Source organism: Anser cygnoides, chromosome 2, assembly GCF_040182565.1.
Source record: "Anser cygnoides isolate HZ-2024a breed goose chromosome 2, Taihu_goose_T2T_genome, whole genome shotgun sequence".
Taxonomy (NCBI): Eukaryota; Metazoa; Chordata; class Aves; order Anseriformes; family Anatidae; genus Anser; species Anser cygnoides.
Genome location: NC_089874.1, coordinates 118,798,254 through 118,816,146, shown reverse-complemented (window position 1 = coordinate 118,816,146; position 17,893 = coordinate 118,798,254). Strand labels below are relative to the sequence as shown.

Below are 17,893 nucleotides of genomic sequence, written 5' to 3'. Positions count from 1 at the left end.
CCGTATAATTGTAATTAAAAGTATACTATGTTATGGTAAAGGAGAAATGCATCATCCTTTTTTTTTTTCTTTTTTTTTTCCTTCTAGCTAAAAAGTATTCCTTCCTTCCACTGGTCTAAGATGTTGTACCAAAGGGATAAGAGGAATACCCATCTGAGTTACAACAGAAACCCTTGTGTGGTATTGAAAGAAGTACGGAGCACAACAAAGCTAGTGGACATCATGGAATGGGCCAAGAACATTCTCAACAGGCTAGCTGAATGAGAAGTCCTAATTTTGGAGAGCTCGTGATCACAGATGCAGGCCATTTGGTGCCCCTGGGAACCGAACAGTCCCTGCCACATTTGATTCACCAGCACAGACCTGGCCTTTCAGTGTGCATGGTTGCTCTGGTCCCATTAATTCCCTGTTCCATTACGGCCTTGTTACTTTTGAGTTCAGAGAACTGAAGTCTTGATAAATGGAACAGAATGGGCAACCAGCTCCTAGTGATAACCAGGTCAAATATTTTGAAAAATAAATATTCATAAAAATCAAAGTATCACTTTTTCTATCATTTTTACTATATTGCGTGGGACAAATAATAGGAGGCTTACTAATTATGGATAAAACGTTGGTAAATCTAATAAAAAGGTGACGGTCTCAAACTTCATACATAATACAACTTCCCTGAAAATGGTGGTTTGTTTCTAAGAGAAGTAAGAGACAACTTCCAAAGAATAGCAGGAGGATTGTTAGTATAGCACACCGATGACACACTGTTCTGTGGGGACCAAAAAAGCTTCACTAGAAAATATAAAAAATGCACTGAAGTGGGCTGTGTTCTATATGAGACCCTGCACTGGGCCTGGCTGGGATGGAGCTTTCTTCATAGCAGCCTGCGTGGCGCTATCTTTTTGATTTGTGGTTAAAGCAGTGTTGATAATACACCAGTGTTTTAGCTATCACTGAGCAGTGCGTGAAGACCATCAAGGTTCTCTTTTTCCCACTCTGCCCCAACAGTGAGTAGGCTTCGGGTGGGCAAGAGGCTGAGAGGGGACACACCAAGGACAGCTGACCCGAACTGGCTAAAGGGGTAGTAGTCCATATCATACAGGGCCATGCTCAGCAATAAAAGCCAGAGGTAGAAGAGGATGGGGAGTTTTGTCTTCCAAGATAGACATTGCTTGAAAACTGCCTGATTATTGGTCTGGTTTTGGGAGACGGTGAGTAACTGCCTTTGCATCACTTTTTTATATATATATATATATATTTTTTTTCCTGTTTCCTCCACTTATTTAACTGTCTTCATCTAAACCCACAAGTTTTTTTGCTTTTGCTCTTCCTGTTCAGGGACGTGAGGGGAGTGAGCAAGTGCCTGGGTGGGTGCTTAACAGCTGGCTGGGGTCAACCCGCAACACACACCCCAAATATAGTGTTTTGGAGACCTTCTTTCCCTCTTCATTGCTACCTGTGTATTTCAGCATATTTGTCTCAAGAAGCCATTGATTAACATAATTCAGTATGGTGTAGAAAAATATATAAGCTGGCGTAGAAAATCCCTTTCCCCTGCTATTTGGTCAAATCAGCCCATTTTCCTGTAGTTTTGGTCTCACAATATTAAACTTTCTGTGAAACAAATGTATCAGTTACTTGAGATGGAAAGCTTACATAAATTTTACTGACATTGCATTGCAACTGGCATGGTCTACCACAGTGAAATTTCTAGGAAGTACTTACGCATTTCTGCAAACAGCTGCCTTCTTTCTGCCATGGTATTTCCTCTTTTCCCGCAATCTTCAATCATTCTGGAAGACAAAATCATGTGAAAATATTGAGCATTATTCCCAGGCTGACCATACATGTTTAAGCATCCAGAATCGATCCCGGTGAACCTTTGAGGTTGACTGGTGCTCCAAATGTACCCAGTGCCTTTTGCCAGTCTCTCTGTGGCATCGTTTGGGGGGAAGCTGGTCCCAAAATTGTCCTCCATTCCCTAGACTCTTCTTTCAAGCATTTGTTTTCCCTCTCTCTCTCTCCCAAAGGCAATGTTTCGTTTTTCCGCTTGATGTAACTGACTGACTTACATAACACAAGCTCTGAAATTCAATTTAGGTTTTCTTAAATAAGGAATCTTCAGTTTAAGTTATATAAGAGTGAAGACATCATAAAAGATTCAGATATTATTTTATAGTTTAGAAAATGCCTTTCTTGCCAGTTCTGGGTGGAAGAAACAGAAACAAAAAATAACACAACAGCAACTAAATCCATATAACACCTCTATTTACTCAAGCAACTACACTCCAAATATTCATTCAAATTCAAGACAGTATGGTTCTGATTAAATGAGTCCCAGTAAAAGGCTCAGAAGTAAGGATATTTTTTCCTTCAGTTCTCAGATATCCAAGTCTTCAGAATATTACTAAGAGCGCTACTTCTGGAGAGAGAATAAACAGCTTCCTTCACAGCCAGCATTCAAACTGGAAAAGACTAAAGCCTCCAGAATAAAGACAAACGCCTTTAGCAGCACTCAAAAAATGAAACCAGTGTCAGCTTCACCACTTCCTATGGATAATTACTCTAGCAAACCAAAATCTTTCCCTCCCTGCCAAGCCCGGTTAGGGCTTCTGACCTGCATTTTAATCTACACCCTTATCTCAACTAGATTGTGTGAGATAACATTGGGCCACCTGGGATAAAAAAAGAGATACTCTGTAGAGAAACACAATCCGAAATATACCACTGTCTTCAGTAGCAAACCCACACATGTATTTAATAGGAAGGATGAAAGTATTGGATGCTGAAGGCTACCATCTGCCCACCAAAGGGCTCAGGATGGAAGACCAGTTTCCTTTTACTTCTTGGAGAAAGGAAGGCAATCACATAAGAGTTTTTTGATTTTTTTTTTCTTCCATAATGCACTGTTCAAATGAAGTGCTGCTACATTATAGCTGTCTTTTCCAAATAGTCTATTCAGTTCTCAGAGTACTGATAAAGGCTCCACTAAAGTGCTATTTACAGTGGACGTTTTGTGATGTGAGCAGCAGCCCCACTAGGAGGAGGACAAAGGGTACGGCTGCAGCGTGTTTGCAGGTATATTCAAGTTCACTCATGCTCTAATTTGGCTGGGAGTGATACGGATGTGTGTAGCATGGCATTAAGCTGCAGCTAATATATCCTGCCCTTCTGCAGAGATAACAGCTTTCAATACAGAGCTTTACTGAGGTGGCCACGCAGCCCCTGATCTGAAGCTTGTTCACGTCTTGCTGGTGGAGAAGTGTCAGGGAAGGCTCACATCTATCTGCAAAATGAGATATACCTTAAGATCCCCAGCCTGCATCCTAAATAGGAATGTTGTTTGTCCCTGCATCAGCCTTAATTCTCCGCCCATAAAAGATGAAAAAATAGGTAATCCCACTAACCCCAGCTCGAATCTCCCACCCCTTTCTCCTTCTAACAGAATTTACAGCAGTAGACAAATTTGCTATGGAAAACCACCAGCTCTCCTACGACAGCTGGGTTAATAAAGCCATTTGAAAAGAGCATCTTTTATCAGGCAGGACAGTTGAGTGAATACTTCACAGCAAATACAGTTTTAGATTAACTTTTAGTATTTGTAGGGTTGTTCACAACGGCCTCCCTATGGAAGCCTGAGTTATGTGTAGATAAATACAAATAACTTTGAAAGACTCTCACTGCAGTAGATATTTTTCAGATTTTAAAACCTTCATCCCAAATGACAATCCTGAAGTTCTCTGCAACAGCATATATGCCATTAAGCTAATGAGAACATCAGTGGTGGCAGTATTTTTGGAAGTATCCTCTCTCCCTTCTTTGCATCTTTTCTGGATAGAAATAAAAAGAAAGACAGACAATGTTGCTCAATAATTATTATTTTTGAGTTCCCATTGATAGGAACTCATTCATCTTTACCTTCCAAGCTTTTCTTACACATTTTTAACTCTAGAATGCACCCGAGCCACTGCTCAGCTAATGACGATGGTCATGGGTTTTGTGCATTTCCCTTTTTAAGCTTGTTCACCTTAGAATGACAGAATCATGGGACCACTTAGGTTGGAAAAGACCTCCAAGACAATCTGGTCCAACCGTTAACCTAGCACTGCCAAGTCTACCGCTAACCTACGTCCCTAAGCACCACATCTACACATTTTTTGAATACCTCCTTGCTCCAGCTCACAGATACGAAGCTCAGCTCTTAAACTCAGAGTACAAAGACTTGTACTTTGAGGTGGCAATGTTCTCAGTTCAGTCCTTGGGGCTGGCCATGAGCATAATTGACTATAATCACGTTCCGATATTTCTCATTTGGCTTACAACAGATGTCAATTCACAGAAAAAAAGTACTTTTTGTTCTACAGGGAAAAAAAGCAAATCACAAAGCGAACTTTATTATACTTTACAAAACAGAATAAATTATCAGAGACATAATTTTTAAAAATATTAATTCATGTATACTCTTCCCAGAGTAGAAAAGACATATTTGTCTTCTCTTGATCCCTTCCACTATCTGTTTCCCTTCACTTTTCTCCTGGGAAATAACTCCTCCACTGCAGGTAGGGAGAACACCTACTGTGCATCTAATTAAAATTCTTGTCATGGGCTAATTAGTAATGTACTGATTAGCAAGGTATTAAGGCTTCACTATATTACAGACATTCTAGAGCAGAAATCATTCCAAACATAAGGTTTCCAGCCTCTGAAAAAGATACCGTGAATGTTTCACGTCCACTGGTGCTTTGAGCTGAAATCTTTTATAACATCAGCAGAGCTTGAGGGAAAACAATCAATAAACAAATAGCTTAGTCTGATTTGAGCCGTTTCATGTGCAATTCCATCTTCATGCTTGTCATGTATCAGAAGCATAGCTGGCTCATTTTTTAGTATACTTTATTTGTTTATAAAATCTGGGAGGGAATAGTTTATACGCATAAGGTGAGAACTACATGCCTTATTTTTCTTTCCTTTGTGCCGCTTTGATTTACGAATAATATAATAACTTCTGTCTCACATAAGTGTTTTTTCTTGCTTTAGTGTATCTAGGATAAATAGCTTATTTTATTAACCTCTGTTTTAATCATCCCCCTTGTAATTAGTGTATTTCTAGTTCTTGAGCTACTGCCCGTGCTTGGTAAAAGCAACGCCTGCTACCACTAAATCATTAGCTCCAAAACACAAAAAGAGGTAACCGCCTGTTTACCTGGAGAAGGAGCTCCCTACTTGAGTGTTCTGTAAACTTAATAGGAAACTGTCAAAAATTACTAATGTGACACACACATACGTGCTCAGTTTGACGACTCTGAGAAAAGCCACCCCATTAACACTTCGACAAATCCCCATCTTGTTCATCTGTGACAGATGAAGTGCCACGGGGAGTCAGGAAGTGTGCCAGCGAGGAAAATCGTATGCTGAAATTGATTAATTGTGGCATGGAAAATTTACAAAGTCCCACGTGATGGCTGTGACGCAGCTGCACATTTTTACATCTTTGACACAAGAGGCTCCGAATCCTGACCAGTGACATTCCTGCCCGCCTTGCAGACTGCATAGAAGTTGCTCTTCCCATTGCAGCTGGCACAGAGGAAAAAGAAAAACACTTCTGTCTGCCTGAGTCTTGTCCAAATGTGCTCACTGCGGCTCTGAAGCGCCTGGGAATGTTCTGGGATGCAAATTCTAGTTGGAAGTTTTGCTCCAGAAGAACTGGTAAAATCAACAGTGAGTATCCCAAGATCACTTCTGGAATTTGGTAAACTATCAATAAGGCTCGAGCATCCTTTATCTAAGCAGCCTGTATTTCCCTGCTGTGGAAATTTTCAACTCCCAATCTAAACAACTATTTCTTTTCCTACCATGAAATTTCAGAAGACTTCAATTTAGATATTTGCCCTGGTATCTTTGAGAGTTGGAGGAATTAGGATGCAGAGAAATGTGCAGGTTTCTCTGTGGTTGATCTTCATGCTACTGACAAATCAGATGCTATTTCCTATGCAGCTGGTCGAAATTTAAACCCAGGTTTGACTAGACAATAGTAACGTTTTTCAGTAGCACAGGCTTCTTGTCTGCCATTGCTTGGGACAGTTTTATCAGAGTGCCGCTATTCCTTTTCAGGCATTATCAGCTCCAGAAATTTTGATGCCTGGAAATGAAAGAGCCTGCTGGGGTCTAGCTTTCAGTGATTTGATGAGGAACTCAAAAGCTCTAGTCGATAGCTGGGTTTGAAGCACTGTTCATGCAGAAGTCATGTAATATGAAAGAGAAGATTTCAAACCCATAGTTTTTCCCTCTTCCATATTCTCCAAATTCAGCCCTGGTAGGTGGGTGCTGCTCAGCCAACTAAAGCAGAGCTATAGCTGCTTATTTCAAAGTGAATTTGGACCAGAGAATAGAGGGTTAAAAGGGACTGTGAGTGCTAACTAAAACTGTATTTGCCAAGTTCCCAACCTCAGCAATCCTTGAAGTTAATAACTAGAATCATGGAAGGCCATTTCTGAGCCCTCTTCCCCTTAATGGATTTATTGGTGCCTTATGAATGTCTTGTTTCACATCTTTTAATGAAGCAGATCCATAATAGGCATCTCTCAGCTTTACATTCCAGGACTAATCTTTGGCACTATAATAAAATTGTTCACTGCTTTTTCCTGAGGCTAGGTATAATTGCATTGCACTTACAGTACTTGTTTGTATTTTATCTAGATGAGCTTTTACAGTGAAGAAGTAAAATAAAAGCTGTTGCTAAGCTTACTTTCAACTTGAGTCTCAGCAAATCCACCTCTTCTTAATTTTGTCATATTTTTGCAATTTTAATATTACCCCCCCAAAAAAATCTCTCTTGATGTATTCTTTCAGCAAAATGTGTCTCTCGTTTTTAAGAAAAAAATTTCCAAAAATTTTTCATCAGTTCCCCTTTTGGATCTCCGTATCCTTAGTAGGAAACTGTCAAAAATGTCCTATAAGGCAGCCACTGCAACTCATTTTCGTAACATCCAGTATTCAAAGAAGTTTGAGTGTCATGCAAATCTTATTTGGGAGGTCTGAGAAATGAATTGGGGAAAATTTAATGGTAAAGAAAGATTTGATTGGGGAAAGTTTGATGCTCAGGCAAAAAAGAACAATTCGGAGATAGAAAACATGAGAGTCAAAGCACACTAATTTCATATTTAATACTGTACAGAATGAGAATCTTAACAGAGGATGTCAGGACTGACAATTCACTTCAGGGAACGAGCGAACCACCAGTCATTCATTTTCCACGCACACCAGGCATTGTCAAGTTTAAGAATTCAAATAGTTATTAATTAGGCCAGAATATATCCTAAAACCATTATTTTTCTGCTATCTATGTGTGCTTGTATAGCTTTCAGCTTTTCTCTGCAAAACTAAGGAGGAGGAGTTCTCTCATGTAACAGAGAATCTTACAACTCCAGACATGAAAGACACATAACAAAAACAATACTTGAGACTTACTACAAATATGTGAAACTTTATAAAACTGCCTTGCATGAATTGCTCAGATGCATTTTTCCAACCATGTGCTTTTATAGTCAGCCTTCCTGGCACTAAAAGAAACTGATCCATTGGATGAAACACTGCAGGAAAACCAGTGTTCAATGCTTCAAATACGTTTTGACCCTCTGAGAGTATAAAATGATCCAATAAAATAATTTTAGTCAGCTCCAATTTTTTTTTCTCCAGTACTTCATTGACATCACTTCTGATAAAATAGTTCTGATAAAGAGTAACGATTGATTGTAGCTAAATGGTGCAGATTTAAATACAGCTCGTCAAAGTCCCATTGAAATGCTACCTTTAAATCACATTTAGTCTGAGTTTCATGAAATATTTTAGAACAAATAAAGCAGGTATTGATTTTCTTTATACTCCACGATGTTTCAGAGCCTTTGTACAGCCGAGGACTTGTCAGAAATAACTTCCGCTAACAGTCATGTCTTTTTTTGTTATACTAAAAACATTCCAGAAAAAGAACAAACCCTCCAAAACTCAGACGCAAAAGTCAACAATATTCAGTACCAAATCTGCTTGTCTGATGTGTTAATCTGTTACAGGAGCTTTGCCATGCCCTCATCACGGACCTGGATTTCACCCAAAATGTAGTTTTTCATTCAACATATGTTTTTATACTATTTTACTAAAAAAAAAACAGGATCAATAAAGTATTGATTACCTCTAACCGCTCTAATTTGTGATTCTATTTCTTTCAGTTGCTTAGGCAAAGAATAATTTGTAGGGAAAACCTTAATGAAACTCAGGGCGTAAAAAGTTAGAAGGACTTTATCACAGGAAGCGTGTAATTGATATCTGATACTTTGGTACTCTGGTCTTCTCTCAGGTCTTTCATTTGCCGTTGTAGAGGCACAAAGGAGGTTGCAGGATTTCACATATAATTAAACTCCTACTTAGTCAAAGGTTTCTTTCAGTTCTTCTTGTGCTGGCATAATTAAACCCAAATTCATTTGAGTAAGCTGTCAGTGATACAATTGTGTTGGGAAGCATTTCCTGGCTTCTGCCAATTTTAATAATACAAGTTGTCAGTTTTTGTAAATAGGGATTTGATGATTATTTGCTGTAGGACAGTGGGTACTTTCATCTCCTTTGAATTACAAAAACATCTAAATAAACCAAATGGTAGCTGTGGGAGAAGATACATTCCCAGGCAGTTGAAATTATTGAGCTCCTTTGCGTGCACTGGGAAAATCTTTCACTGAAAGTATTGTTGAGTAGTCAAACAAATTAGTTAATAAGGGAGCTGCTGGCTTCTGTCACCTTATCTGATCAATAGTTTCAGCATCCAAACTATTAATTGAATAGCCATTGATTTAGAGAAGATGAAACGACCTTATCAGCTAAGAAGAGTTTTCCATTATTCAATTGAGATCCAAGAAGAATTTAAACTTTTTCGTCTTTATGCACGAAATAGGCCCCTTTGGACTTTTTCTACTTTTTAGTTTTCTGAAACATTGTAACAAATTGGTTCATGAAAACATATTCTGAGTTTTATCTAAAAAGCTAAGAATTATAGCTAAGAAAAAAGATTCTTTAAAACCATTCCCATGGAAATCCAAGTCCCTCAAGAACTAATTTGGGGAAAGGTGGAAAACAAATTACAAATGAAAGAATGATGAGGCACTGATGAAAATGGTCACATATATTCCTTCATAGTGGTAGCTGCTAATTTGTCTTAAGTTCAGTGATAGCAGGCACTAGAAGAGAAGAATAGCACTAGGATGGCAGTTATTGAACTTATGAGCATTTTGGGGATAAGTATAGATCTTTAATGCAAGTAACAGCAACATACAGGCTGATCTAATCAATATCTGAAGAAGGCATTTTAGCAATTAGTTATTGTCAAGGAATAAGGAAACAGGAGATTTTCTCCTTTTTACTTGGCCATATCCCTTCTGTGAGCAGCCTGATGACTTGGGTAAAAGTACAACTTCATCCTTTTGGTAGCTGTATTCTGTATTCAGCTGAAGACTAAAGCAGACACCAACTTTTAAATTCTGTTTTCAGCTTTTAATTCTGCTTTTAATTCTGTTTTCAAGTGCCAGATCACAATTAAGGACACCTGTCTAAGTCTTATTATAAGTTTGTGGTGGGAAAATAAGTGCCATATGTATTGTTCAAATGATTTCATTTGGCAGCCTTAGCTACAACAGTTCAGTCCTCAAGATATTCAGTTAAGATACTAACTGTCCAAAGTCATAATGATCGATATCAGTGTCTCTGTATTCTCATTCTGTACCTGCCTGCACACCCATGAATGATCACACCAGCCGTACAGCAATACAATTGCTATATCCAATAGAGACATAACAGCTAGGTTGGCAGTACCACGTGATAAGAGAAGAAAAAGCAGGAAAAAATCCAAGCAATGAGGCATCTAAATTTGTAAAAATGTAAGTGACCAGAAATTACAGCCAAATACAAACATTTGGGAGTCTTCTAACAATGAACACAAAGGAAAGGCAAACTCAGATAGGCTCCAGTTCAACAAAAGCTGCCTTTAATACGTCCTTATTCAGCAAACCCTTTATACACCCATTAGACTTAAAGGATATGCTTGAACTCCATTGTGCTGACTGAGTATTAGCTGAAAAGGAATGGACTGCTGAACTGGCTCGAAGATTTTTCTATTCTGTCCTTAATAAACACCTTACACAAAAAGACACAACACAAACAATGAATAGAAGAAGGAATGCACTTGGAAATGGCACATGGAGAAGGCAGAATTCCACTACGAGATGGGCTTTAGTGACATCGAGATGAATGTGAACTCTCATACATCCTCTGCATAACTGAGAACGTATGTCCACATATATGTAGAACTTTACAGAGTACTGAGGTCACTTAGAAAACACAAGGGATCAAAGAATTTAAGAGAATTAAGAGGGTAAAAAAAAACCACAAGAATCTTTCTGTCTTTCATCCTCTCCTCTTCATTATTTGGCTGTATGTTGAGATGCTGTTCAGGACACTCCCGTAAAAGTGAACTGCAGAGGAGACCTACATTTTCTGTCAGTTCATACACCACTGGTTATTCCTCAAGTATCCCACCACGGAAGGCTAGCATAAGCTCTTATGTTACAAAACTGCCTTTGATGCAAATGTATTCTGTCTTTGCCTCCCAGCAAGTTCAGGCCTGCAGTTGCTGAACTACTCACATGCAGCATTACCATACTTTTTCACATTAGCCTGGTTAACTCATTTCAGTGATTAATAACGTGTGGCTATTTATTAGGAGTGGGAATTTTTGCAAAACTATGCATTTAATAAATGGTAAATCAGGCATCTTACATCCTCACTACAAAATAAAAGTGTTAGATGTAAGGTGCTGAGGGGCTGTAATAACTTAATTAACAAAAAAACCCAACCACACAACAACCCTTATTTCAACAGGTACAGGATGACAGGAAATGAAAGCTGCTGCAAACTAAAAAAATGGCTATTTTGATATGCACTACCGGCTAGTTTATTTTCCCAAATAAAAAACCTAATACACCAAATTACTTTTAACCTAATTAAAATCTGACATTATTTTATTAGGCAATATCATTATTACGATAGTGTACAGAAGAAAATGAAATACAATATAATTATGTAGCAAATAGTCTTATACACTAAGCCAGAACACAGATCTAACGTTTGAAATATTGAAGGCAAAGCTAATGGCTGGTGATGCCTGTAAGCGGACACAGCAGAAATACCTTGCTTCGTATGATTACTGATCCTGTTTGTTCTTCTCAGATATGCACATTGACACTGCTTGGACCCTGCTAAATTCAAGTTACTGTTGTATATACAAAATATGCTCAAAGACAAATATTTTTAACAAAACATTATTAATTATATTGTGAAGGAATGTTTAGGTTATAAAAATCCTTCCAGTGCAGCATAAACTTTTCAGCTGATAGAAATATGCTGGTGAGCAGGCATTCATCTGAAGAAGTTTTGGTGTCCTGACTCTACCTCTCAGATGGTGAGGAGGGAATGTGAAGAAAGCAAAGGGGAGAACAACAACCGCAGAAGAACAGCTCATCAGGCTGGCAGTTATGTTTGCAAGGATTCCTGGTGTGCTTTGAAATCCCGCAACACTTGTTAAGGAGATTTTTGTTCATGTAAATGAAGTAGTTTCTAGTTTCTTAGAAACACCAATCTAAGGGCAGTCAAGACAAAACACATGCTCCTACGCAAGCGTTGCTCTAGGATGCTCAGAATGCATTAGCTTTTGTGGAAAAAATTACTTTTGCAACACTAACTGCAGGTTACAAGAGGTGTCAAAACAGTCAAGATACAGTCACAGAGCACTTTAGGTCTGTACGTGGTTCTGTCATGTTTCACAACAGACTAGAGTTCCTCAGACTAATATTTCAGTACCTCCTTCATTTACAAGGATCTCATTCCTTCTGTTTCTGCTCAGGTCTATAATTCTACCTAGGTTTAGTACAAAAATAAGTTTGCATTTAAATGCACACCTAAAGGTGTGAAGGAAATTAAATGTTTTACATGCTGTAAGTCTCCCATTGCCAGGAGGAATTAATGGTCTGAAGCTCACATTGTCACCGGTGCAGGATAGCCGGATAGCCCTGGGAGAAGTGCTGTGGACTTCAGCAAGGCTATTCAATACAAATGAATGAAGAAGAGGATCCAAACCCAGCTCTAGGAAACCAGTTACTGTGGCATCCTTTTGCAAGTTAATATTGGAGGCCGCAGCTGACTACTTCTTGTTTGGCGAATTAAGCAGATATAAGATAAGCAATACAACAGCTCTTCCACAGCAGTTCATGGACAGGACGCGGAGTTCCTGCTCCACAGAACAGACAGCAGGGAAGACTTTTTTTCCTCCCATAGAAAACCGAAGAGGGCACAAGAGGCCTGCTGCAAGATGTGCAGACGCACAGTCAACGCTGCAAAGCACAAACCTGAGAGCACAGCTGGAGCGGTGACCAAAACCCAACAGGCAAGTGAAACATGGCTGTGTCCCACCACAGCTGATGCTGATCTTTGTGCCTGGAGACTGAGGAAATCTGGCATACATCATCCTTTCCCTTCTCACAAGCTGGTATCAGCTGTTAAGGTTTTAATTAGGCTGGCTGTGACAGATGGTTCGTAACAATCCAGGACCACCAGTCTCTAAGTTTTGGGGGATACTCTGTGAGATTGAATCAGTAAGACTGCAAGTTACTGTACAGCCATATTGGACTTCCCTGTCCCTGTCTTTATGTCATGGTCACTTTCAGCAGCAGTTTTTTAAAAAACAAACAACTCACTATTTTTATGTGAACGGTCACAAATAACACCCAGCGGAGCAATCCCAGCCACTGAACTTCTAGCTGTCACAGTGTGATTTCCAAGATCCAGCACATTTATGTAGGTATTTTTCAAAGAATGGTCACCAAAAACGAGTGGCCAGCAACTATCAGGTAGGTTCACAGCTGACGGAAGAAGGAGAAAGGATGGTTGTTGCAAAACCAAGATAGCTTGCAGCACTGCCAGGGCCTTCAGCAACTTGCAAAGCATGATATATTTGGGAGAGAGAGGTACCAATGCAAACTGTTGCACATTAATTTTTTATGTGAAATGCTTTGGTTCTGAGCGGGTAAACCAGCACACAAATACTTTCAGTAACAGGCACTGACTGCCTGTAACTGTACCACCTCAGGGAGACCTGCTGGGGTATTTGTCCACAAGGGGACTGCAAACTGGGCCCCAAGAGCGAGAGTATCACATGGACCTCAGGGAGAGCAGTAACCTCTCCAGGCTTGAATGCTGATCAAAAAATGTCCCTGAACTGACTGTGACGGGTGAGAGGCACGCTTGTCTGGGTAGTTAGGACCAGCAAGTAGCACAGAGCCCTTTCGCTCTCAGAAGTGCTGTTCATTGCCCTCTGCTGAGCCAGCAGCCTGCTCCTTGCTGTGATGGTCTGACCACGCGCTGCTTTCAAAGCAGCCGCCAGTTTACTTCAGAAAACAACAGAAACTGAGACTGAGGAGAACTCTGTGTTAGTCAGAAGTGTCACGTAGCTGCCTTGACAAAACCACGTCCAAACCGAACCCTGCTGGAAGATGCAGCAGATACTTACGTTGGTACAGAGGCATCTAAACTTGAAGTAGTTTAAGCGGATTTAAACTAAGCTGCTTAATGATATTTGCAAACAAGAATGAGTGCATTTGCACCTTAAGTGTCATTTGCTTAATTCTCAGACCATGTCTAATATTCTTCCGAGTATTCTGGCAGAAAAGCAGCAGTAGTGTGTGTTATCAAATGCATCACATCAGAGCAGGAAGCAAGAGACTTTCTCCCTTTGTTTGGCTCTGGTTCAACCACACTCAAATACTACATTCTGGTTTTGGCACCACGTTGTCTGAAAGCTATTGACAGAGTGGAAGGAGCAAGGAGGAGACATGGGGAAGTAATCAAAGGGCAGAGATGGGAGGGTCTGATTTCTGGGAAGAGAATAACATCAAACTTACACAGTTTTGTTAAACGTTGGTGAACTGGCGAATGAAACAGCAGTATGCTGCTAATGTTGAGGAGAGAGATGAATTATTAGGTGTGACACAGGGTTTGATTAGGAATAAAAGGAGTGATATTTAAACACAGAAAATGTCGGATCTCAACAGGGAAGTTCTGAAGTGAAAGATGTATTATGCTGTGGACAGTCTCTCAAGAGATGTGCTGAATGCCCTATAGTCTGTGGCTTTTAAAACTATCCCAATAAGTCTTTCACATATATGTTGTAGGCCAAACCCTGCATTTCCAATCAGGTGCAATGGAGGCTCTGTAAGTGTTTTTGGGCCAGATCATCAGATGGTATAAAATAGCATGTAGTGGAGTCAGCCAAGCACTTTGTTCTTGCCTCAGCCAGCAGTGTAAATGGAGAGTAAAGGATGGGAGCGAAGTGCATAGCTGGATTTTGGATACTGGGCTCATCTCTTCCTTGTACTGAACAAACTCCAAAGGCTGAAACATTAAAAGGACTGAAGAATCACCAAACTTTCCTTTTAACCTATGAGAAAGACGACAATAGTGCAACAAACTATACATCAGTAAAGTGCATTAAGTCACACAAGGTGACTAGAGTATGGACTAGTGTTGTTAGGAAGCTGCTCCTTCCTGCAGAAAAGGAAGCAGGTGAAGCCCTTTGGTACAAGCACCTCCTTAGATGTTCTTCACCTCCTAGTAAAAGACATTCTGATGGGTGATTTTTTGAACTGGGCTAAATTAACTGCTACGTCTTACAAGCTACAAGCAGAACGAACCCCCAGAACTTTCTGGAGCAAAATCCTCCATTTCTCAGATTACAAATCTCTGCAAGGACAGGGGTATACGCTGTCCCAGTGCTCTGCAAAAGAATGCTATCCACCTTCCCACCTGGGCCTTCAGTGAAGGCCTTTGCAATGTGCAGAAGGGAAAGGCAAACCCTGTGATGAGCAGAGAAGCAATGGTGAGCCTTGCTCTGCCATCACAAAGCATTATCAAGAGGTATTCAGCATGGCGGAGCAAAGGACCAAACTGGAGCCAGGTAGCCAAGTCAAAACCATTCAGGATCAGAGGCTGGGGCCTAGGGGTCAGAGGTCTAGGGGTAGACAGACACAGGGCTCCACATCATGAAACCAGGTGAGTTCTGTGTGTTAGTATCCCAGGCAAGAGCAATACAGAGCTTCATCAAAGTCAGCAAAAGTACCAAAAGCAATTTGGCAGAGGAGAAGCAGGACTGTGCTGAAAAGGGGCAGGACTAATAGGTGAGATGAGTTAACACAGTGTAATACAAGCAGTGAAGAAAAACAGGTGGGGCTACCTGATACACCTTGTGGTGAGGCAAGTGGCCAGCCTGACCTGCATCTTGGCTGTGGGGGCTTGTCCTGCCAAGGAGACTGAATACAGCCTGTTGCAGGGCTGAGGGCCTTGAAGAGCCTGTCTGAGCTGACCAGGGCCTTTTATTGTCCCCTGACCAAGAAGACAGTGTCCTTCATGCCCAGGATGTAGGCCCAGCCGTGTGGGCTGTCACTGCGTGCCGCTGCTGATTTCCCACTGAAGTGCTTGCCTTTCCTGCTCACTTCTCCCACTGCTACAGGGGTGGTGGCGCCTCCCCATGGGCATTGCTTTCTCTCCAGACAGCCAACTTGGGGAGGGCTGAAAGGGACCCGGGAGGCACAGGAAGCCTGACAACACCCCGCTCAAAATACCTCTCAAGCACCATCTGAAGGACCTGAAACACCCAAGTCCAGCTCAGCTTTTCACCTCAAACAGTTCCATTTCCAGACCCTGGAGAAGCAAAGGATTGTGCTCTCTTCTCTACCCATTACCTACTGACTCAGGTTATCAGTTATCTCAACTCTATTTCAGCTCTTCTAATACCCGCTTTTCACTACATATGCCCAGAGGCAAAGGGTACTTAGGAATTAGAGGTGTAAATTCATTTCCAGAGGCACTGAAACAGATTTAACAAAATCTATTGGGTAAATATTTAGCTGCAGGCCTGGTTCTAAGCAAGCCCATGGAAGTGTGGTTTTACAACACAAATGAGTTAGAAAGGGAAATTTAAAAAGACAGAGAGGCTTTTTCTCCAGTTATTTACAATTTTATTTTACTTTTAAAAAATTATTTACAATTTTACCACTCAATTGTATTCATATAGCAGGCAGAGAAGACAAATATCTTTGCCTGGAACAGACTTGGATGCTGTAAGGTGTTGAAGTATTTGGTAAAAAAAAAAAAGGCTTTTTGATGGTGTTCCTTGTGTACACCTCATTTTTCTTCAGCTAGATGTACTGAAAAGATTTCCACTGCAATCCGCAATGCCAGGTCCATTCGTTTGTATCAAGTGCCAGTCATTCTTCACTATATCAGCAACAGGCTATTTAAAGTATTATCATCAATTGCATTTTTTTCTGCACAATACCACAGAGATTTAGGAGGGGTAGAAGAGTACTACAGAGCAACGCTTTTGGAGGTAAGCATTGCCAGTTGCATGAGATGCCTACATGAGGAGGACTTCTCAGGGCAGAAGTCCCAAAGGGTCCACAAGAGAGCAGGGTGGAGCAGATCCTCCTCCAAAGTAGCAGTGACCCTGGAAGCCTTAGAAATATGCAGTTTTTGATAGAGTCAGTCTGCTTGCAAAGGTTTCAAACATAGCAGTCACGGAGCTATAAATAACCCCTGGCATTAATAAGGTCAAAATAACGAAGGCATACACACACACACACAAATGGGATCTGTTCAAATGTTTTTTTCATCTAAGACCTTATATAAGGAAGAAAACCAATACATCTTTTGAAAATCATGTTATCTAGATAAGAAAAATACTCAAGGTTGAGACAAAAACAGCTACATTTTCTTCTGAGAGATCTGCTGAAATTTTACTGACTTACAGTGTGTCACTGTCTTGGAGAGAAAGACTAGAAATCACTAAAAATTTTGCAAGATTATTAATTTATAAAACCTTAAAAAATGAGGAACTAATGAACTTAAAAAAGAACTGGAGAATCAACATTTTTACACACCTGGAAGTTGCTGCAGCTGCTAGCAATAGTTAATGACATCAACCAAACTCTTCAACATTGCCGAAAACTCAGATCCTGGAACAGTTTTATGTGAGCTACTCTGAAGAGGAAGAATGCTGAGCACCAAGTCCAACACTCGCTGTTTTCATATGCTTTCTCTTCACCTTTAATATACAAACATATTTTAAAAAGCAGCTCATCAGGCTTGAGTAATATGTTTGCTAGGATCGAAAATACACATCCTACAATCTTTGTCTTGCCTATTCAGTTTTTGATATTGCAAAGGATTAGGAAAAAACAAATGCAGTACTCTCAAGTGTCCAAAAACAGAATTTTGCCCCCTTAGTTTTTGTAGGCAGAGAAAAACCACTCCCATCTGGATTAAAGCTAATACTTCCCTCTAACAACCCTGTTTCAGAGAACAAATGCTATCATGCCACCTGCCCAGCTTCTTACTTTGACAGAAGGACAAACCACACCAAACAGTTCTCACAGGTAAGCAGCAACCCACTCCATCCTGCCACTCATCTTTTATCAAAAAAATAAAAGTATACCACAAACTCTATTTCTTCTGTACAAACAACTTTTTTTTTGTACAAAAAAAGAGAAAGCAACTCTTTATTTCCTCCGTTCCCTTGCTCCCATTCTCCTTATGCATACTGAGCAAACAGAGATCACATCTGCACACATTTGATTATATCAGGATAAAAGCCAGCTTGTTTTATATTTGTTTCCCTAGCACTGCAAACACCGACTGCAAAACAGGTAGCACCTGAATGTATACAGGATGGAAAACCTTTAAAAATTAAGCCTCTTAGGCTTCCTGTGGGCAACAGCTACTCAGAATAATCTTTTCTGCTATATCCCTATCTATG

At 40.2% G+C, this 17,893-nt stretch overlaps 1 protein-coding gene across 19 annotated transcripts in view; it reads right to left on the bottom strand.

Moving 5' to 3' along the window:
• DTNA (dystrobrevin alpha) overlaps positions 1-17,893 on the bottom strand; it is a 227,652-nt gene that overhangs the window by 99,162 nt on the left and 110,597 nt on the right. For 7 of the 19 annotated variants that reach the window (XM_066992922.1, XM_066992921.1, XM_066992928.1 and 4 more), the window contains exon 1: positions 1,720-1,804. In XM_066992922.1, the coding sequence (XP_066849023.1) occupies positions 1,720-1,804 (85 nt within the window). Of the gene's footprint in view, positions 1-1,719; positions 1,805-17,893 lie in introns of those variants that run through there. The other 12 variants (XM_066992925.1, XM_066992927.1, XM_013184894.3 and 9 more) reach the window with 2 other exon arrangements.